This window comes from Macaca mulatta, chromosome 12 (genome assembly GCF_049350105.2).
Source record: "Macaca mulatta isolate MMU2019108-1 chromosome 12, T2T-MMU8v2.0, whole genome shotgun sequence".
Classification (NCBI taxonomy): Eukaryota; Metazoa; Chordata; class Mammalia; order Primates; family Cercopithecidae; genus Macaca; species Macaca mulatta.
Window position 1 is genome coordinate 138,542,450 of NC_133417.1, and position 23,183 is coordinate 138,565,632.

General features: G+C 42.6%; 2 protein-coding genes and 1 non-coding gene across 8 annotated transcripts in view; all 3 read left to right on the plus strand.

The window, feature by feature from the left end:
- Window positions 1-23,183, plus strand: part of ATG16L1 (autophagy related 16 like 1) — a 44,675-nt gene that overhangs the window by 13,459 nt on the left and 8,033 nt on the right. The window contains exons 6-14 of one of the 6 annotated variants that reach the window (XM_077956496.1): window positions 4,561-4,626; window positions 6,287-6,361; window positions 7,844-7,930; window positions 8,580-8,636; window positions 8,851-8,901; window positions 9,530-9,632; window positions 12,393-12,498; window positions 16,914-16,984; window positions 18,486-18,557. In XM_077956496.1, coding sequence (XP_077812622.1) covers window positions 4,561-4,626; window positions 6,287-6,361; window positions 7,844-7,930; window positions 8,580-8,636; window positions 8,851-8,901; window positions 9,530-9,632; window positions 12,393-12,498; window positions 16,914-16,984; window positions 18,486-18,557 — 688 coding nt within the window. 6 annotated transcript variants of the gene reach the window in all.
- Window positions 3,880-23,183, plus strand: part of DGKD (diacylglycerol kinase delta) — a 207,538-nt gene continuing 188,234 nt past the window's right edge. The window contains exon 1 of the mRNA XM_077957925.1: window positions 3,880-3,883. The gene's annotated coding sequence lies outside the window, so the exon portion shown is untranslated. The remainder of the gene's footprint in view (window positions 3,884-23,183) is intronic.
- LOC114671617 (small Cajal body-specific RNA 6) lies at window positions 10,574-10,849 on the plus strand. The gene has a single exon (XR_003721651.1).

Here is a 23,183-nt window from a genome sequence, read left to right on the forward strand (position 1 = left end):
TGTTGTATTTTTAGTAGAGGTGGGGTTTCACCACATTGGCCAGGCTGGTCTCAAACTCCAGACCTCAGTTGATCCACCTGCCTCGGCCTCCCAAAGTGCTGGAATTACAGGTATGAGCCCCCGTGCCTGGCCATTGATAGATTTTTAAAGAATTCACTGCAATCCTTCTAAGTCTGTTTAAGATAAATCTGAAACGTACTGAGACGTGGGAATTAAAAAGTAGATTATCAAGAAATCAGTTATATTAGGAATTCGAATCTCTGTTGTGGGAAATGTGTGTGTTTAAAAGCTGCCCCAGAGAGTCCAGTCATCCCCTGGTCAAGGCCCACTGATCAACCATCTATATACACTCTTACTAAAACCTACAAGAGAACAAGGAGAGGTTCACTCTCACAACTCATAGAGAACACCGATCTGGATGTTCTGGCCAACCAACCATTGAAAAGAAGGGGTGATCATCCACCTAGAAACCTAAGAAAATGAGCTGAAAAGCTATTAAAACAAGTTCAGCAGATGCCAGGTGCAGTACGTAGCTCATGCCTGTAATCCCAGCCCTTTGGGAGGCGGTGGCAGGAGGATAGCTTAAAACCAGGAGTTTCAAGAACAGCCTGAGCAACATAGTGAGACTCCATCTGTACAAAGAAAAAAACAAAAAACTAAAACAAAAGCTAAGCATGGTGGCATGTGCTTGTGGTCTCAGCTACTGAGGAGGCTGATGGGGGAGAGTCGCTTGAGCCCAGTAGTTTAAAGCAACACTGAGCCAAAGTTGTGCCACTGCATTCCAGCCTCAGTGACAGAGTGAGACCCCATCCAGAAACAAACAAAAAAGCTCTACAGATTAGAACATACATATTTTTAAATCCCCATATCAGTAGTTTTGAGTTTGAAGAGATTATTCCAGGTAATTTAAAAGTGAATAAATGACAATAAGAGTCTTTTAAAGGGAATAAATTACGATAGGAAAGAGTCTTTTAAAGGGTGATGATGGAAAAACAAGTTAGTATATCAAAGAGATGATCTGCGCTACCGTCGTTTGTGGCAGCACCATTCACAATAGCCAAGATATGGATTAATCTACATATTCGTCATTGGCTTAATGGATAAAGAAAATGTGCTGTACATATACACAATGGAATATTATTCGCTATAAAAATGAATTAAATCATGTCATTTGCAACCACTTGGATGGACAGTATATTAAGTGAAATAAGCCAGACACAGGAAGGCAGATATTGCATGCTTCTACCTGTGGGGCTAAAAGAAAAATGTTCTAGAGATACAGAGTATAACTGTGGTTACCAGAGCATGAGAAAAGTAGTGGGGAGGGAGGTTAAAGAGAGATTACTTAATGGATACAAAAATGCTGCAAATGGATACAGAAATACTGTTAGAAGGTGTAAGATTGGCCCGGTATGGTGGCTCACTGTAATCCCAGCACTTTGGGAGGCCAAGGAAGGTGAATCACTTGAGGTTAGGAATTCGAGACCAGCCTGGCCAACATGGTGAAATCCCGTCTCTACTAAAAATAAAAAAATTAGCCGGGCTTGGTGGCGCATGCCTGTAATTCCAGCTACTCAGAAGGCTGAGGCAGGAGAATCGCTTGAACCTGGGAGGTGGAAGTTACAGTGAGCCAAATATCATGCCACTAGGCTCTAGCAAAAGCAAAACAAAAAGAATATTTAGTGCTGTGGAAAATGCCTAAAATTAATATAACCAAAAATAGGACACAAAATGTTTTCATACAAATGATTCCAATTTTGTATACTTTTTTAAAAAAATGACTGGAAGAGGCCGGGCGCGGTGGCTCAAGCCTGTAATCCCAGCACTTTGGGAGGCCGAGACGGGCGGATCACGAGGTCAGGAGATCGAGACCATCCTGGCTAACACAGTGAAACCCCGTCTCTACTAAAAATACAAAAAATTAGCCGGGCGTGGTGGCGGCGCCTGTAGTCCCAGCTACACGGGAGGCTGAGGCAGGAGAATGGCGGGAACCCGGGAGGCGGAGCTTGCAGTGAGCTGAGATCCGGCCACTGCACTCCAGCCTGGGCGACAGAGCAAGACTCCGCCTCAAAAAAAAAAAAAAAAAAAAAAATGACTGGAAGGAATTATATGTACTGTTACTGGTGTTGATGTTTGGGGGTGGTGAGATTATGGTTTTTGATTTCTCATTTTATACTTACCTGTATTTTCTAATTTTCTGGTTTCTATTAAGAGAAAGTAAGCTGTCCTTTTTGTATTGTTCTGTCTCACATTTACTTGAAGCAGACTTGTTTGGCTTATGCCATGGAACCTGTCAGAAGTGTGAGGGTGTTAGGGGCCTCAGGTGAGCTAGATGCTGCTAGGTTGCACGTTCACGTCAGCTGAGAGGCTGCTAGAGGGAGAAGTTGGGGAGATGTGTGGCGATGTCAAGGAAGAGCCCCTGAGCAGTGCAGTGGACGGGGTCCTCATTCCCTAGCCCACCCTTTGAAGCATCTTCCTAGGGATGTGCACTCGGAGGTATCATGTGATTGCAGATGTCGGGCCTGAGGAGTCTTCATTTGCTTAGGTAGATTCTCCTCCTAGAAACCTTCCTGCCTCATTACCCACTTCCTGCCTCCCCAGCTTAGATGTCCCTCATCTTCCTGCTTCGGGCAGCTGTGGTTTACCTGGGCCATATGTAGCACACTGTTTTGAAATAGCTCTTCACACACTGCCTCCTTCCCTATGCTGCCACGTGTCCCTGCGGTCAGGCACAGTGACTGCTTCATAAGATGCACTCGGGGCCGGGTGCGGTGATTCCCGCCTGTAATCCCAGCACTTTGGGAAGCCGAGGCAGGTGGATCACCTGAGGTCAGGAGTTCAAGACCAGCCTGGCCAACATGGAAAAACCCCATCTCTACTAAAAACACAGAAATTAGCTGGATGTAGTGGCGGGTGCCTGTAATCCCAGCTACTCAGGAGGCTGAGACAGGAGAATCGCTTGAACACAGGAAGGGGAGATTGCAGTGAGCTGAGATGATGCCACTGCCCTCCAGCCGGGGTGACAGAGACAGACTCTGAACTATTAAAGACCTTTCCTTTCAGCTATAGTGATGAAACCCTGATGACAGGTGGTGGTTTCCTCTCCCTGTGACCCTAGGTCAAGTTTTTATCCCCACCTTGCATATATTTCTATAATCTAAAGTTATAGAAAGTAGATATCAGACAATCAACAAGTGCTTTAATCATAGAGTAGTGGTACTCACACACCTCATACTGAGACTCTTGTTTTTCCTCGAAGAGAGTTCACAGGTTGTCTCTTCCAGGTAAGAAAATTTGGATAAATTGTATTTTTGGTAATTTGCCCTGTAAAAGTTATTTTTCGTCTTCGAGGTATAAAATCAAAAGCGTATTGTACTTTTAAAGCTATGCCCACACCCCTTCCCAAGATTCTGCTATACTGCCTGGAGGACTTACCTTCATTTTGAGAATTATCACTATGGTAGAAGTTAAGAGAAAGTTCAGCAGAATTCTTGATTGCAGCTCAGTAGCATTGCTGGAGTTCTAAATTAGGAGTCCTCCACCTAACAGGTATAGCCATAGTAAGAAGTGAAATTTGTCAAAGAAGAGAGTGTGAGGTCAGGGTTAGAAGTTAGGGAGTTTCTGAATTTAGGACTTGAATGAGAGACAAAAATGATTCTGAGAAGGGGAGTTAGTGGATGAAACTTTGACCATGGTAAAATTTGTCACAGCCAAGACTTCTATTAAAGTTTCTAATGTTACGTAAATTTTGACAGTTGAAGAATCTCACTATACCTCAGTTTCCTCTTTTATAGGTGGCAATAATGGTATTTACCTCAAAAGGTTGTTATAAGGCTTAAATGAGTTAAAGTCTGTAAAGTAATTAACAATGTCAGGTACGGGGAAGTCCTAGGTAAATCGTCACTGTTAGTAATCATGCTGTGGGTGTGTGAATGCAAGTTGAGCATCCCGTATCCCAGACTCCACAATGCTCCAGAATCTGAAACTTCTTGAGTACCAGCATGACACTGGAAGTACTCATTGGAGCATTTCAGATTTCCGATTTACCGTCAATTCAACTGAATTTCATGTTTAGACCTGGATCCCGTCCTCAAGATTCATATCATGTTTATGCAAAACTTCGAAATCTGAGAAAATGAAAAATCTGAAACACTTGTAGTCCCAAACATTTCAAGTAATGGATGCTCAACCCGTATAAGACTATTTGCTTCAGAAAACTTAAGCCACAACCATGACTAACCCTCAGTGAGCCTGAGGCACATGTCTATCCTAAGAGACCCTGGGTCCCAGAAGGCAGGCCTCCTCCTTTACCAGTTCACTGCTTTCTCTAATAATGTGACCTATCTGTCTTCTAGGCTTTACTCTGAAACCATTTAAAAAGGGAGCCTCACTGATGTTATGAGTTTGGGCTTGTGACTTTGAGTATTTTGCTCAGGGTAGTTGTTATTTCACATGCACTGAATGTGTTATTAGAACTGGTAGCTTCTGGAGAGCCCAAACCCCATGCTTTCTTAAGCAGACATAAATGGTGGGCTTTTTTTTTTTTTTTCCTCAAAACAGGAGGCGGCAAGCCCGGCTACAGAAAGAGCTTGCAGAAGCAGCAAAGGAACCTCTACCAGTCGAACAGTAAGTAAAGATAAATGAATCGAAACTGTGCTCCTGAGAGTTTGGCTCTCTTAAAAGTTTTGTTTCGTTTTGTTTTTGTTTTTTTTGAGACAGGGTCTTGCTCTGTTGCCCAGGCTGGAGTGCAGTGGTGTGATCATAGCTTCTAATGTTTTTATTTCTGTAAAATCATCTTACAGATTTTAGAAAGAATACTTAAAGGAAGAAAATGAAACCATACAATTCTTCCACCACTCAGAACTAACATTCATATATCATTTTAATTGTATTTTGGTGGCTTCTGATTTCTCACTTACAAATAATGTACTAATATGGCCTTTGACCCTATTTCTGATTACTTACTTGAGATAGATTATTGAAAATAAAATTTGGTGGGTCAAAACTTTTGGAACATACCACCAAACAACCTTCTGAAAAGTTTCTGTTCATCAGCTGTGAATGTGAATTCTAACTTCCTGCGCTCGGTACACATTACTGCCTTGCAGTTTCCTGATGGCGCTTTGAACGATCAGTTTTCTGCCTCTCCACTGTGCCTGCCATGTGATGCTGCGGTGGGGTTGTTCCTGTTGTTTTGCTTGTTTTTTCCCTCCTTGCTCCCTTTGGTTTGTAACTTAAAGTGGAAACATAAGTGAAAACTAAGAGCTCTTGGAACAAAAGGAATTGAACTAGCTCTGGAGCTTTTCCTAGTCTGCCTACAAGTTAAGGTGGGGTATCTTCTCCGAGATTTGAAGCTTTGATAGTGGCAGAAAACAGTTTCCTTTGCTCTAGGATGTTTCTTTTCTATTGAAATGTGTTTTGGAATATAGTTTTAGAGTTACGATCCACTATTTTTTTAAAATGTTGGTTGATTCCTTATAAGAGGAGGGTTTTAAATTCAACTAGGAGTCATTCATCAACTAACGTTTTAATTTATAAAGAAACAAAGGTTCCCATATCATGCCTTTGCTTTAGATGTGTAGGATACGTGTGTGTCTACACACTCAGATGTGGAAGATTAATCTCAGTTGTATTTTCCCAAGTCACAAAGTAAATAAATAGTTGACCTGGAAATGATATTTGGTTTCTTCAAAATAACAGTTTATAAAAGTGTCATTTGCATAACCAGGTTGACTGTGACAGTTTAGACAGGTTGAGCATCCTGCCCAAGATCATACAGGAAGGGGCCGAGGTAGGATGCAAATACAGGGCTGTAAAGGCCTGTTATTTTATTTTATTTTGAGACAGAGTTTCACTCTTGTTGCCCAGGCTAAAGTGCAATAGTGCGATCTCCGCACACCACAACCTCCACCTCCCGGGTGTAAGTGATTCTCCTGCCTCAGCCTTCCAAGTAGCTGGCATTACAGTCATGCGCCACCACGCTCAGCTAATTTTGTATTTTTAGTAGAGACGGGGTTTCTCCGTGTTGGTCAGGCTGGTCTTAAACCCCTGACTTCAGGTGATCCACCCGCCTTGGCCTCCCTAAGTGCTGAAATTACAGGCATGAGCCACTGCGCCTGGCCTAAGGCCTGTTCTTAATCTCTATGCTTCCCTAAGGAGTTTCTGGGTCAGAGGACATACATCTTTGAAAGGTTTTGATAACTTAGCAAATGCTAGTGTTTCCTTATGGTCCCGCTCCTAAGCACAGTTCCAAGTACTTACAACCATAAAATTCTATTTTCAACAGGACATTGCCAAAGGCTCAGCTCATATTTGCAGTTCCTGTCTTTGCAGTTCTCCTCTCGTCCTTGTGTGGGCACAGGTGACTCTCACAAACCTAGCTCTCTGGGAAAGCCAATCAAAAAAATAAAGCACAGCCTTGTCCTCTTTCTTTAGACCTGGCTTTATTCCCTTCTACATCCTGGCCAAAATGTGGTGCAATAATTACACATAGTCCTGGAATAAATAGCTAAGGAAAATAAATTTACTTTGACTTGGTTTAACTTGCTTAGTAACAGGTTCTTAAGTATATATTTACCTAATCCAGATAATTACTCATTGAAAAGGAAAAATCTTTCTGTCAAGTTCTTGTGAATCCAAACAGTAGGTGATGAAATCTTGGGTTATTACATTTAATTATCTTACTTCTCCATGAAGGTTGCATGTCAGTAGGAGGTCATTAAGACCAAAATAATTACTTGCGCTACTCCAACTAGGAAAGACGTAGTCCATATGAGGAAGGGGGATTCCAGAGGTGCTTTGCATCTGCTGGGACAAACAGCAACAAAGGGAACATGTCCTATGACTTGATTATGTCATTTGAAGTGTGATGGGCTCTCCTAATGTCAGAGACACTATGTATTTAAACATAAAATATGCAGAGTCAAAAATGCATAGTGCTTACATTTTGTTTTTCTTTTTTTTTTTTTTTTTTTTTTTTTGAGACAGAGTCTGGCTCTGCCGCCCAGGCTGGAGTGCAGTGGCCGGATCTCAGCTCACTGCAAGCTCCGCCTCCCGGGTTCACGCCATTCTCCTGCCTCAGCCTCCCGAGTAGTTGGGACTACAGGTGCCCGCCACCGTGCCCGGCTAGTTTTTTTTTGTATTTTTTAGCAGAGACGGGGTTTCACCGTGTTAGCCAGGATGGTCTCGATCTCCTGACCTCGTGATCCACCCGTCTCGGCCTCCCAAAGTGCTGGGATTACAGGCTTGAGCCACCGCGCCTGGCCTACATTGTTTTTCTATTTTTTAATTAAAGTAATATTTGAAACTGGGTTAAGTCAGCTGTTGATTTCATGGCCCATTTAGCCATCCCTTCTTTCCCTGAATTCTTCTCCCTACACTGTTGTTATTATATTCTATAGCTGCTGCCCCAAACTATCCTAGGTACCCCTCAGCCCTTGTATCATGAGAACTGTGCTTGGTGAGTACTGCAGCCCTTCAACTGTGATGCTGACTGCTGATGGAATGCCCTGCTTTGGCACTGGTTATGTGATTATAGACTCAACAGATCATATTTCATTGCTTTCCAAGTAGGAACTGTGTTTATACTTAAAAGGATCAAAAGCTCACTTTTAAATTTATTCTCAGTTGAAATTCTGGATTTGATTTGAACAGGTTAAATGTTTATTTTAGTGTTGTTCAGAACATGGCAGCTCTTCCTTTTTTTCCAAAGAACCTTTAAAACATTGCTGTCATAGACAAGTGATCTAAGATCTAACTAGAAAATGATATTAGCATTTGCAGAACAGATTAATCACAGAGCTCCTGTTCAAGAGAATCAAAGAATCTCTTGCCTTTCTTTCAGGGATGATGACATTGAGGTCATTGTGGATGAAACCTCTGATCACACAGAAGAGACCTCTCCTGTGCGAGCCATCAGCAGAGCAGCCACGTAAGTAGGCGGGTTTGAGCCAGGGGAAAAGACAGCTTGAGGAGCAGTATGAAGGCACATCTGTGGACCTGACAAAGAATGCAGTCAGATGCACCCAACTCCCTACCGCTTTGCTGGGACACCCAGCGTTGTACACACCACAGAGGTGTCTAGTCTTTCTTACTGCACCTCTGCTTAATGGGAGGGAAGCAGAACATGGGTGGCTTCAAATGCTTCTAAATACAAAAAAATGTAGTGGCTTACTAAAATATGGACAGTTAAACCTTAGTAAGCAATCATTATTGTTTAGGTTTAGATCATCCTGTTTCATTCTTCCTAGGGCTTCCCCTCCCCACCGCCCTTAAAAGAGTGGGGATTGGTTAGGTAGCCAGGAGTTGTGAGGTGTTAGTTGTCTAGTGCTTTATTTCCAGGGAAATTAATTTAATACTAGGGAACCTTGTTTCTTTTGAAACTTCTAGGCTGGGTTTTCCCTTTTCCCTTCCCACTATTTTCTGGCAGTTTGGTACTATGTTGGGTTTCTCTCGGCTGGGGTTTGGGAACTAAACTGGAAACATACTCCCAGGTACCTGTTTTTGTGGGCTGTTTTTATTGATTGATTATTTGGGCAAAATGTTTCTAAGGTTTAAACCTATCCTCCCCTCCTCTTTAGTAAGCGACTCTCGCAGCCTGCTGGAGGCCTTCTGGATTCTATCACTAATATCTTTGGGTAGGTTAGAAGACCTTTCCTTTTTAAAATGTGTATAAGTATACCTAAGTATATGTACATGACTTATTTTTATTTTTTAAATGTACACCAGGTTTCAGTGGTGCAGAGTATACATGTGCCTTAATATCAGCTTTTCATTTAGCTTCTTCCTTTTTCCCTCAACTTCCTTTCCTCTTAATCTCGCTGCGTGCTGATCTCTGGCCTTTCCCTTTAGTCTGTCCGAGTCTCCCCTTTTGGGACATCATTCTTCTTCTGATGCTGCCAGGTGAAACTATTATCCTCTCTTAGTCCAGCATGTGAGTGTGGGTCCTTAACAATTATGCCGATCACCGCTTCACTACCCTCAGTCATCAGATGTTCACGTGCTAACCCGGATGCTTTGCATGTTCCTAGGAATGCCGGGAGCCCTCAGAGCAGGGCTGCCACATTGAACACTTTGTACAGTACTCATGCTCTTGTTGCTTTCTTTTGGCATGCGTTAGACTCCACATTGATCACAAGTGATGAGGGTGATTCTAACTAGGCATAGAAATAAAATAGGTTTGCGAAAAATAGCAAAGAGCTACCTCCGAGCTAGCTGTTACGTTGAGAAAGTTTCCCAGCAGCTTATTGACTGGGAAAGCAATTGTTCAGGATTGCTTTTTGTTGTTGGGTTTTGGAGTCCACCGGTTAGTGTGCAGGAGAGTAAGGCATGTGCTGGCTCTCTTTCTCATTTGAGTGAGGGTGCTTTTGATTTTTTTGTGAATTGTTCTATAGTTTGAAGAATCTAGAAGGGACAGGCTATCAACAGGCAGTCTGCTTAAGCAAGGTCATCTTGGAGTCCTTTCTAACAATTTGATGAGCAGTAAACCTTTGCAATCCTGTCTGACATTTGTCTTTATGTTATTTCTTAGGAGACGCTCTGTCTCTTCCTTCCCAGTCCCCCAGGACAATGTGGATACTCATCCTGGTTCTGGTAAAGAAGTGAGGGTACCAACTACGGCCTTGTGTGTCTTCGTAAGTATGCTTCAGCCCCAAGCCCCACGTGCTTGATACAGTGACAGAGCCTGGCAATTAAAGGGTCCTTTCTATGCCTGCAGCTAAGCGTTCCATTATTTTACTTATATCAAGCTTTTACACCTGTTGGCTCTGTCAGCTGTGAGAAATCGATCTATTTTGCTTAGTTTCAGAGGAAAAAATTTGTTACAACCATCCTCTGTAATGGCAGAGCTGACAGAAAGGATTGCTAGCATGAAGGATAGGGCAAAGGAAAAGTAATTAGGAATGGTGAGAAATGGGAGAGTGATTTATATAATTATTGTCACCAATTGGCTCCAGTTTAGAGTGAGTTGCCAGTCAGTGATCTATTTTGGAAGTAGGACAGCTGTTGGTTTCATGAATTATACCCCTATCTGTATGACTCCCAACCATTAGGGGTCTATGATTGGAAGCAGTCTTGGGCAGAAGCCACTGTGATGGATACCAGGGCTGTCACCTGGAGTTCAGAGCTGGGTCCTAGTGCTAGCAGATAGTTTGCATCCCAGCAGGGGTAATTGAGCAGAAATGGAGCCAGCCTGGGGAAACATTCAGTACCTGGCTCAGAACTGTCAAAGTACGAGGAGGGTAGGAAACAGAGCGCAAAGAACAGAACCTGGAGAGCTGGACTGACTCCCGTACTGGCCTAATAACTGGCAGCGGGTAAGTGAAAGGAGCCAGCTTTCAAAGCAGGGAAGATTTTGCCGTAAAAGTGGGATGGAATTTATGTGGTGGGAGCTTTGGGTTCTGGGTGTAAGGAGGGACTTTGCTAGTTACACAGTGGACTGGCTGAGTGATGAACTGCCTTGACTGTTGTAAAGAGAGTTCCGCTTTGGGGGAGGAGTCGGGGTGGGACATATCAAGGCCCCTTCCCAGTCCCACTCCACTCCTGTGATTCCGTGATGAACCGGGCGCCTTGCAGAGGTCGATGATGATTGGTAAAAGGTCTGATTGCACTGAATGTCACAGTCCCTTTGTTGCCCTCAACTCCCAGCAGCCCATTTTTTTCCTCCTGTCACATTTAAGTCATGTGTATGGGATCATGGAGCAGCTGATAATTTGGGATTCTGTCAGTGTGTGTTTCTGAGAGTGATCGGTTCACAGCTGACAAGTATCCAACAAAACCAGTTACACAGGAGACTGACGAGTGGCAGTCATGGGTGTGATGGTGCATGATCTCAAGTTTTCAATCTGAGACCTCCTAAGGAGAAAGAAAGCATGAAAAAGAAAAGGAAGTTTCATGGGGGTAAAAGGTTTGGTCACCGGTCATACTTTTCAGCAGTGGGTCACAAGAGGGAGGGAAAATAGAAAATGAAATTACCAAAGTGGCGCCTGCTGCCCAGCCTGTATTGCTCTCTCTGTGATTCTTCAAGCATCTTTTTTTTTTTAGTCACAAGCGAATGTGAATATCACATATTCTCTTCCCCAAGTGACCTTTTAGACAAGTGATTATCTACTTAACAATCTCATATTGGTAGTCTATGTTTTCTAGTCTTTCTTTTCCTTCTCTATTATAGAAATTTTCAAACACTTTTGCTGGAGCAATTTGAAGCCAATCCTAGGCATTATATTTCATCTAAAAATATTTCACTACCCATAATCTTCTTAAGAGAGTATAGTGAATTTTTTGATTATTCCCTTTTCCCATTCTAGAATGAGATGCTGGCTGGGTCTCTGTTATCCAGGCTGGAGTACAGTAGCACAATCTCAGCTTGCTGCAGCCTCAACCTTGTGCTGAAGCAATCCTCCCACCTCAGCCTCCCGAGTAGCTGGAACAACAGGTGTGTGCTACCACACCTGGCTGATTTTTGGTTTTTTGTTTTTAAGAGATGGGGTTTCGCCATGTTGCCCAGGCTGGTCTTGAACTCCTGAGCTCATGCTATCCGCCCACATCGGTCTCCCCGAAGTGCTGGGATCACAGATGTGTGCCACCGCACCCAGCCAGGATGCTTTTTTACTTGGTTTTCTTTGTCATCCTGAACATAAGTACCATCTTTTGCCAGTGTTTATGCCAGTATCAGAAATTTCCCTATTAAAAATATAAATTCTCCTAAAATAACGACTGTCATTTTTATCCACGGCTTACTCATTTAACAGGTACCATTCTGGGTTGCAAAAACCTTTCTGGAGCTGAGCAAACTGAGACTTCAGAAACTTGGCAGAGGTCACACTGCCAGTACACACTAGTCCCATAATGTTTCCACAAAGAACTACATAGAATTCCATTGTAACACAGATTGATGTTTTTGCCATCTGCTTATATTAGGTCTCATTGTGAAAGCTGTATTATGAGAGGCCATGTACTATACATTATTTAAATAGGTAGTATTTAATATTATTAGTAAATTAGTAATTACTAGTAGATCAATAAGTAATATTCAACTCAGTCTAGACCAAAATTAACTAATTCTAGGTTTACTTTTAAACTATTAAGATAAATATAGGCCATTATTGTTAGAACAAATGATATTAATGCAAGGACCAACTTTTTAAGCAATCTACACAGATTTTGAGTACTTTTTGAGAAGGTTGCGCTGTACTCTGATGCAACTGTAACTAGAAGAATAAAATGATAATAGAATCTTAGGAGACCTGAGCTAGGAGTCCAGTTTAGTTTGTGATTGGCTCCACCTGTCTTTAAGGATGAGCGTTTCCCCATGAATTAGGCATTTGGAGTGTTCGCGCTTCTTGAGCTCTTGGAATGGGAATGACTGGGTTTGACGCAGGGTACTTGTCTTGCAGGATGCACATGATGGGGAAGTCAACGCTGTGCAGTTCAGTCCAGGTTCCCGGTTACTGGCCACCGGAGGCATGGACCGCAGGGTTAAGCTTTGGGAAGTATTTGGAGGTGAGAGCCTGCTGCATGATCTCAGACTGAAAATTTGAGATGATGCACCCTTGCACCACAGAAAGAAGCTGTGTTGCTGGCATCTGGTTGACCTTGCTTTCAGGCACTGTGAATTGTTCATCTTCTCAAAACATACATTTTATGTAAGGGATCATTTGAGCAAAGCATTGTACATCTCAGTTATTCTTTACATCCGAATGGATGTTTGCTGTCATTTTCTAAGTAATGACCAGAAAATACTGTTATGGATATGTTTATGTTAGTAAGGTTTCTGTAATTTTTCTCAAGTATATACCAATCAGAACATCTTGCAAAATAGTACCATTTTTATGAGGAAAATAAGTCTTATGATCATGGATTCTACAGTTAAACTATACATTAAGCTATAGTTGATGCATTTAATGACAATGGCAATAGCCTAGGGGAAAAAATGACTGGCGTCATGTCTAAGCTTCAGAAAAGAGACGTGTGTTACCTAGAAAAGATGTCTTTAACAGTGTATCAGACAAGGGCCCTTAGATGGAGACTCAGTCTCTTTGGACTTCTAGGATGCTCAGAGATGGATGGCATTAAAACAGAAAATGGAAGTTAATGAAACCATCTCTTAGAAATCTGAAGCTGGGCATTTCCCAGTTTTGACATTTTCAAGATTCAGTTAAATATGCATGTATTTTTACTAAAGTAAGGCCAAAGAATAAGGCTTAAGGTTTTTAATAGGAACCACTTTGTCGGGTGTCCATAGTCCATACATTATCCCTGTCCAGCAATAAGTATCTCCAAAGTGATTTTGTCTGTTAATTCCCCTGATCTTCACAACAGCCCTGTGTGGTTAGAATGGTAGAGATTGAGCCATTTCACAGATAAAGGGAATAAAACTCAGACACTACGTGATTTACATGGCTGGTGAATGATTTCCATGGTGAGGAAGTGGTGGAACTAGGACTAATGCAGGTCAGAAGACTTGAAATTCCATGCTCTTCTTACTGTAGCCTTCTCCAGCATTCTCTAGCAACTGAAAAATCATAGGAGTACTGCTTTTAAGGTTTATTATTAGAGCAGGAACAACTTATTAGAATAGATTATTAGTAAAGCACTCCTCCTGTCTGCCCCGTCCTTTGATTTTCAGGAAAGGGGCTCAGCAGTTACAGCCCATCGAAGCGTGCTAAAATTTGCTGTTTTGCCCGGAAACATTTTAGCTTATGAATGATAATGGCTGAAGCTATTAGAAAACAATAATAAAAACAAATCATAAGAAATTTTCACTTTGTGAGGCTGAGGCAAGAGGGTTGCTTAGGCCAGGAGTTCAAGACCAGCCTGGGCAACAAAGTGAGACCCTGTCTCTACAAAAAAAGTATTAAAAAGTACCTGGGTGCAGTGGGCATGCACTTGCAGTCCTAGCTTCCTGGGAAGCTGAAGTGGGAAGATCAGTTGAGCCCTGGAGTGCGAGGCTGCTGTGAGCTATGATCACATTACTGCACTCCAGCCTGGGCAGCAGAGCAAGACCCTGTGTCTTTAAAAAAAAAAAAAGGAAATTTTAGGGAATTTGATTTGTAAAATGGAAGTAAACAGTCTGTTTTGATTATACCATTGAGATTTAAATAAATGTAACACTAGAAATATTTTTGTTTTACTCCTTGGTCAGTAAAAACACCTATAAGAAAATTAGAGGTACCAACCTTTAATTCTAGTAACCTTGTTGCTGCTGAAAAGGAAATGAACATCAATTGAAGTTAATACTGACATAATTTGTGCCAGCGCATAATTTGTGTTAGTCAAATTAAGTTTCTACCTAATCTACAGAAGTAGAAGAACGTATGGCAGCATTTCTTACAGTATTGTGTAGGGCCTTTCTTCTACAAACAGCTTTTTCAGTCTACTAGGTTTTTCCTCTTGGCTAATATTTATTTACTGAATCTTGGAAGAGGCCAAGTTCAAGAGACCTTTTCTGAAATAGTTTGGGGGTCCTGTTTTTTCATCCTTTTAGAATATCAGAAGAATGGCACTTTCTTCCCACTGGGAACATCTGGTTTTGCTCATTCTCTCTAAAGCAGAAGTTCCACTGGGAATTATACAAATGCTGTTGACATAGCACTCCCCACCCCCACCCCATACCTTGTAGATAATTAGTTTTAATACAGTCTTTGTTCTTTTTGAGATCAGTCTCTCATATTGAATAGCATTAATTTTTTGGTCACTTCTTACATTTCAGCACTGTATTACGTGCCAAGCAAATAGACCAGTATTTTAAGCATAAGCCAAAGAGATATTTCTTAGAATTTGCAGTAATATTTTTATCTGTGACGACTTCATCTAAAGGAAGATCTTAGCGAATATTAGCCTTTTTCAACCGTTTTGAAAATCTTAAGAAAGCTAGGATCCGGAAAAAGCCATTAAGTATGCTGTATTTTGCAAGTGGATTTACAGGAGAAGTTCATCAACCAGGTTAACAGTCTGTGGCCTGAACGTACATGACAGCTTCAAATCAGTATTCGTGTCACTTTGATACTGGCTCCAATCATTATTTTTACTACTTAGAAGTACTGAATAAGATACACATGTGTGGACATGTTTTCTGTTCTGTGTTCCTCTTCTACAAATAAGATTACACTGCTTCCCTAATTCCTAGCTTATCTGTGTGGATCATCCTTTTTTTTTTTTTTTTTTTTTTTTTTTTTTTTTTTTTTTTTTGAGACGGAGTCTCGCTGTGTCTCCCAGGCTGGAGTGCAGTGGCGTGATCTCGGCTCACTGCAAGCTCCGCCTCCCGGGTTCACGCCATTCTCCCGCCTCAGCCTCCCAAGTAGCTGAGACTACAGGCGCCCGCCACCACGCCCGGCTAGTTTTTTGTATTTTTAGTAGAGACGGGGTTTCACCATGTTAGCCAGGATAGTCTCGATCTCCTGACCTCGTGATCCACCCGCCTCGGCCTCCCAAAGTGCTGGGATTACAGGCTTGAGCCACCGCGCCCGGCCAGGGGATCATCCTTAAGTTACCCTTTTCAAAAGAACTCAATCAAATCATTGAGATTTTTGCTCTTCTCAGTTTGGGATTGCCGGTTCCTGAAATTTCTGTGTGGGTGGCCAGGCTGTCTGGAAGCAGAGTAGATAAAGTGGACACTGCAGAGTAGATAAGGTGGACAGTGCAGAGTAGATAAGGTGGACAGTGCAGAGTAGATAAGGTGGACAGTGCAGAGTAGATAAAGTGGACACTGCAGAGTAGATAAAGTGGACACTGCAGAGTAGATAAGGTGGACAGTGCAGAGTAGATAAGGTGGACAGTGCAGAGTAGATAAAGTGGACACTGCAGAGTAGATAAGGTGGACACTGCAGAGTAGATAAGGTGGACAGTGCAGAGTAGATAAGGTGGACAGTGCAGAGTAGATAAAGTGGACACTGCAGAGTAGATAAGGTGGACACTGCAGAGTAGATAAGGTGGACAGTGCAGAGTAGATAAAGTGGACAGTGCAGAGTAGATAAGGTGGACACTGCAGAGTAGATAAGGTGGACAGTGCAGAGTAGATAAAGTATACACTGCAGAGTAGATAAGGTGGACAGTGCAGAGTAGATAAGGTGGACAGTGCAGAGTAGATAAGGTGGACAGTGCAGAGTAGATAAAGTATACACTGCAGAGTAGATAAGGTGGACAGTGCAGAGTAGATAAGGTGGACAGTGCAGAGTAGATAAAGTGGACAGTGCAGAGTAGATAAGGTGGACAGTGCAGAGTAGATAAGGTGGACAGTGCAGAGTAGATAAGGTGGACAGTGGCTCTGTTGATGAGGGAGAGCTGTGTAGAGGGACGGGAGGTGCTGGCACTTAGTTCGCTTGCCAGGATCTTAGGTTCATGGAGATAAAGTATGAGGGCAAATTCCAGAAACTCCAAACTAGCTTGACTGGTATTCTAATGACTAGTCATTTAAATGTAACTAACCCAATTCCTTTTCACACCTTAATGAAAATTACCACACCATGGATCTGGAAATTGACTGCCAGTTTATACAAAAGTGATAGTTAAGTTAGCACAAATACTGATCAATTCAAAGATTTATGTAAGTTTTTAAAATTTACTGAGAAATAATGGAACTGAATAGACCCAGTCTCTAGTTTGATTGATATGGTTTATGCATTCCTACACTTTATTTTTCTAAAGAGAATGAATAACTACATTTCTTAAAGAATAGAACACACATGCAAGATACTGGGGTCAGTGTCCACTTAGACATGCATTCCTCTTAGAAACTAGCAGTATCTTTTATCTCTCATATTCTGTTTGTCCTGCTATTTTGTTTGATTCTGTAAAGGTACAGGATAGCTGTTGTTTCAGCAGTATAATTGGCTTCCATTGTATTTCAGTGCCCAGTTTTAATGTATTTATTGACTTTATTTAACTTCCCATCATCCTAATTTTTTCTTTTTATACAGAAAAATGTGAGTTCAAGGGTTCCCTATCTGGCAGTAATGCAGGAATTACAAGCATTGAATTTGATAGTGCTGTAAGTATCAAATAGCTATGATTTTAGGTTTTTAGAAATAATTTAAGACATTCAGTTTTTGAAATTATAAAATAACTTACCCGATTTCTCTGCCATTCTCTATATCTTAAGTCAAATCCATGTTAAAGAAAGATGGAAGTAGATTATAGGGTTAATTGCTGTATCAACTCTGATAAACCCTTGGGTTCTGCTTCATGCATTAGGCTTGTGATGTTACTCAGTACTCTGTGTAATTTCACTTAATAGTTGTATTTTGAGTTTATAGATGCTGTACTCCAGGGGCCAGTGTGGTCTCTACCCTCAGAGATTCACCATCTAAATGAGAGTGATGGGAAAGCATTAAACTGCAAAGCATTGTGTTGAGGTTATGGTTGAGATGTGTGTGGAGTAGAAAGGAAATACTGATGAGAGAGTAGCTCATTCTGGGGCAAGGGTTAGGGGCCACAGTAAGGCATTTAAAGCGGGTCTAAAGATAATCAAAGGTCGGAGGCAAAAAGCCAGGAACGGACACCACAGGCAGAGGGAGCAGAGGAGGTTGGGCTGGGCAGGTGCAGGCGCTTGGGTGGAGGTGATGACTGGGTGAGGCCAAGGCAGTGTCCTCATCTACCAAGAGTCCTTATCTTGGTTGTCATCTCTGGGGAGCCTTTTTCACATTCCTGGGTGGGTTGAGTGTCTTTCTGTATTCCCAGCATCTTGTGCAAACCTATTCTATGGCACAGTGGTTGTGTATATCTGCTTCTTTTACTAAGCTGAGAGCTGACTACCTGAGGACAGGTGTCTGGGTGTTAAACATCTTTGTACTCCCACACCTGGCACAGTGCCTATTAGGTTCTAAATAACTGCTCCTTGAATTTAATTGGGGAATGATAAGGGAATAAGGTTGGAAAATGAGGGTATGTTGTATTGAAAGGTTTAGACTTCTGTAAAGCCATGTGGAGACTTGAGAGATTTTTAGAAATGGGTGTGGTGTTAAATTGTGGTATAACTGTGACAGTGTTGAAGACTGCATTGGAGGAAGCAGGTCTGCAGCAGCCCGTGTGTTCAGTGCTTCTGCAGAGATGCAGAAGGCCCAGGTGGGGGCTGAGGCAATAGGGGAGAGAGGAGAGGACCAGGCTTGACACATTGAAGATGAACAGTTCTCAAAGTGAGTGGGAGATTAGGCCAGGAGAGAGTCAAGGGTGCCTCTGAGGTTTCTGACTTGTTGATATTTGCTGCTAGTGAAGGTTGCCAAGGGAAAAGTGAGCAGGGAAGGCTGAGATCCATTTTGAGCTTGAGATGTCTACAATATTCAGGTGAAATTGAGCAGGCTCAAAAAAAGGTCTGAGCTCGAAGGAGAGTGGTGAGTTAAAGCACACTCATGACAGTAGCTGGTATTCAGGCTGGGTGTATAGTTTGAGGCATCTAAACCTTCTTGGACTTGATTATTGGGGAATTTATATCGTGTGAACTTAACTCCTCTGATTTGGCTAAAAATTGGTTTTCCTCTTCTTTATTCCTATAGGGTTCTTACCTCTTAGCAGCTTCAAATGATTTTGCAAGCCGAATCTGGACTGTGGATGATTATCGGTTACGGGTAAGACCCAGTTAAGAAAGTTAGTGCAATCTCCAGACTTCATGTGGTGTTATCAAGGCACAAACTGGCAGGTGCTTAATTAGGGGACTTTGTTTTCCCGAAAATCATGCTTGATTCACCCTGCCCTTCCTTTCCTCCTTGGGGAAATCTGTGTTTCCACTTTATACTCTTTGTCCAAGACTCAGTTTCAAAATATTTGCAATAGGACCCTCACATTTGCATGAAAACCTTGGAATTCTCTTCATAAGGACTAGATGCTTTTCGTAGGTAGCAATTTTAGCTTAATGGCACAGAATTTAGCAACAGCATAGGAATTATGATTCCTGTGGGCTCTAAAACTTAATTACCTCACAGAGTAAAGTGGGATATAGAAGTACAAATGGATGTATCATAGGGATAAGACAATTCTGAAACAAAAACTCCCAGCTGAGAAAGAGGGGACAGGTGTCAGAGCAGGAAGAACTGATTGGATGTTGAGGAAAGCTGCATTTGAACCGAAACTTGCCGAGAATTCTCTTGGCACCCAAGATAGAGACCAAAACTTGATTGTATCATTTTTGTTCTGAGGGGAGCCAGGGGCATAGGGGGAAGCATGTAACTTAATTTGCAGACTTTTTTACCCCATAAGCCTGAAGGAATCATCACATAAGCTTATTAAACACAAGCTATTGAAAGATATAATGGAGAATGAATTTGGCATCAGTAGGTATTTTACTAAAAAAAAAAAAAAAAGTTCAACACAAGCCATTTGTGTGTGTCAACCCACACCAAAAACAGGAAGTAATGTTAAGATGAATTTTCTTTTTTTTTTTTTTTTTTTTTTTTTGAGATGGAGTTTTGCTCTTGTGTAGAGTACAGTGGTATGATCTCGGCTCACTTCAACCTCTGCCTCCTGGGTTCAAGCAATTCTGCCTCAGCCTCTTGAGTAGCTAGGATTACAGGCGTGGCTAATTTTTATATTTTTTGTTTTTTGTTTTTTGTGTGAGGCAGAGTCTTGCTCTGTCACCCAGGCTATTAAACACAATAGAGTGCAGTGGCGCCATCTCAGCTCAGTGCAAACTCCGCCTCCCACGTTCAAGCAATTCTCCTGCCTCAGCCTCCCGAGTAGCTGGGATTACAGGCGCCCTCCACTACGCCCAGCTAATTTTTGTATTTTTTAGTAGAGACAGGGTTTCACCATCTTGGCCAGGCTGGTCTTGAACTCCTGACCTTATGATCCACCTGCCTCGGCCTCCCAAAGTGCTGGGATTACAGGTGTGAGCCGCCGTGCCTGTCCAAAATTTCTTTTTTCTTTTTTTTTTTCTGAGATGGAACCTGTCGCCCAGGCTGGAATGCAATGACGTGATCTCGGCTCACTTCAACCTCTGCCCTCTGCCTCCCAGGTTCAAGTGATTCTCCTTCCTCAGCCTCCCAAGTAGCTTGGATTACATGCATCTGCCACCATGCCCGACTAATTTTTTTTTTTTTTTTTTTTGAGATGGAGCCTCGCTCTGTCGCCCAGGCTGGAGTGCAGTGGCACGATCTCGGTTCACTGCAAGCTCCACCTCCCACGCCATTCTCCTGCCTTAGCCTCCAGAATAGCTGGGACTGCAGGCACCCACCACCATGCCCAGCTAATTTTTTGTATTTTTAGTGGAGACGGGGTTTCACCGTCTTAGCTAGGATGGTCTTGATCTCCTGACCTCGTGATCCACCCACCTTGGCCTCCCAAATTGCAGGGATTACAGGCGTGAGCCACTGCACCTGGCCTAATTTTTGTATTTTTTTAGTAGAGACAGGGTTTCCCCATGTTGGCCAGGCTGGTCTCGAACTCCTGACCTTAAGTAATCCACCTGCCACGGCCTCCCAAAGTGCTGGGATTACAGGCGTGCACCATGACACATGGCCCAGATGAATTTCCTAAATCTACAAGGGAGGTGGAGGAGCTGTAGTAGAATGGTATATTAGGTGGGTTTCTGGTGATTTTCTTGAGAGGGTTGTATAGAAGATTATTAGTATTAGATGCTAGCCAATACCTCAGGGGTAGTCATTCTTAATTCGCAGTTGAAAGACGATCCAGGTCCGAAGGTGCAAAATAATGAACTCTGACGATGACAAGGACGTGCTGTGAGAGCTGAGGAGCCTATGTTCTTGTCTTAATGACGGACTCAGAAAGTGCGCTGCTAGAGAGCCTGCCACGGGGCACATCGATTCAGATGCTTGAACAGGTTCAGTTGAAGCCCTGTTGTTCTGTACTGTACACATGGAAAAGATGGCCTAGCCAGTACTCATGGCTACGTTCTAATCCATCCTGTGGAATATTGTGATTTATCTAATCATTGACCTTTTATTCTAGACTGAGATACAGTAAAACTGACCAATTATTGGAGAGGGGCCTACGGCCTTTTTTATGATAGTCCCCTAGAGGAGAAGAGGAAGAAGTTGAGTCAACCAGTAGTGCAGGATGATATTTTTTAATTGGTAAAAGAGGAGTCCTATACAGGTGGGCATCAGCCTTTGGGTTAGAAATAACAAGAAGGGGACCTAGAGCAGGGAGCTAAACTGAGAGACAAAGGTCGTAACATTGAGCTGGCACACAGAGGTCTCACTGGGGAAATGTTCTCAGTATGCGGGAGCACGGCGCAGGCGGCTGGGCTGCTGCTTCTGGTGATGCCATGCTGGGGCAGGAGCCTCCTGTGCTGGACTAGTTGGCTTTTGAGTTTCTGGCCTGTTCATAACCTTGTCCTGTTCCTTGGTAAATGTGTGAAGATGGGAGGCCTTTTTCAGCAGATTCCCTGTACCCAGAGAACTCTCCTGAAAACTTTACCAGGTTGCAGAAAGTAAAATAGGCTCCTTATTCTAGGGAGTGCTGGCTTTTTTTTAGACCCCAGTTAACAGATGGTATTGGAGAATACCATCCATTCATCTATGTTGTGAAACTCACAGACATCCATGCCCTGTTGGTATCTCCTTTGCTCTTATGACAAGGGAATGGTGTTGGGAGAGACTGGCAATCAAGAAGCAGCTGGTTGAGTGCTTGCTTTAACATCCTTTTTGTAAATGCACCCTAGAAACAGCCTGGCATTGAAAGGAGTCCTCTGTGATGCCTCCGTTAAAAATCTAAAGTCAGTACAAAACTGCCCGGCTGCTTGGTAAGATTTGACTTGAGGAACTTGCTTGGAGAACCCCCTGCCCACTTCTGTCGTGGTGTGGTGAGGCGGCCACAGTGAGGATCGGCTATGGCTGCTCGGTGATGGTTTCTGTTTGGAATGTTCCTCTCTGAGTTCTGCATTCTTCTGGAATCAGTTGTCTTTGGTTGGTGTTATGTTAGCTGCATGATTAAGTTGTTACCTGAATGGGCAATTTTGTGTTTAGAAATAGGGGTCGTCTCTACTAAAAAATACAAAAAACTAGCCGGGCGAGGTGGCGGACACCTGTAGTCCCAGCTACTCGGGAGGCTGAGGCAGGAGAATGGCGTGAACCCGGGAGGCGGAGCTTGCAGTGAGTTGAGATCGGCCACTGCACTCCAGCCTGGACGGCAGAGCGAGACTCCGTCTAAAAAAAAAAAAGAAAGAAATAGGGGTCGTCACTCGTTATCTGCCATGAGGCACAGAGAGAGTCTGTGCAGAGCCCAGTGGAGCAGAGGAATCTTGAAGCCTCCCCGCTTTGAGGCCCTGGCCTTGATGACATCTAAATCCGCTGCCCTTCTCTTGTTAATCCCTGTTTAAAAGTAGAAGATGAAACCTAAAAGTGGTGTTAATCATAAAAATAGATTTCGGAAACACCTAACGGATGTAAGAAGTTTAAATCTGATCCATTTCAAAGGATTCTTTATAAATGATAGCGGTGATTGAATGCCTGTGGGAGGCCCAGCTCTATACCATTGGAAGCACCGAGACGGAGGGCGAGCCAGCTTCAGGCAGCTCCAGCTTATTCTCACTGAGAATAAGGTGAGCAGAAGCCCAAACATTGTACAAAGCAAGCTGACAATACATACAAGGAGCCAAGAAACAAAACGTCCCTTTCCCTTATTCCATTAGTTCAGCAGTTTCATTCCTGGAAATAAATTAAGAGAAGAAAGCTCTATGCCCATGAATGTTCACTGCAGCAACCTTTGTGACAGACTCTTAAAGAAAGGGGGGTGCAACAAGGAAGAGATTTGATCCCATTCGTCTTGTTGAGTCCATACTAAGATAGCACAAGGATGTTTCCCGTTCACAGATGTTACAGAGACCCAGGGTGTTTAAATCAGTGGAACCCCAAAGCCCATGAATTTTCAGCTATCATATGAAAAAGTGCTTATGCTATAAGGTTAAAAGAGCAATGGATACATTTTTAGGAAGAGTATAATTGTGTAAAGATTAACATGTTCCTGGAAAGTATGTAAAAATGAATATACAGATGGTCCCCAATGTAGGGTATTTTCATCTTACAATGTGTTTGTCAGGACTGGCCCCATCATAAGTTGAGGATCATCTGTACTTGCCATATCCCACTTAGGCACAATGTCTTTTTATTCCCTGTGTTTGTGAAATGTGATTTTACTCTTAACATTAAGAAACAGATAGTGAATATAAATACAAATTTGAATTTTTGATAAAATAGTTATTAAGAATTGAATGTAAGGCTGGGCACAGTGGCTCATGC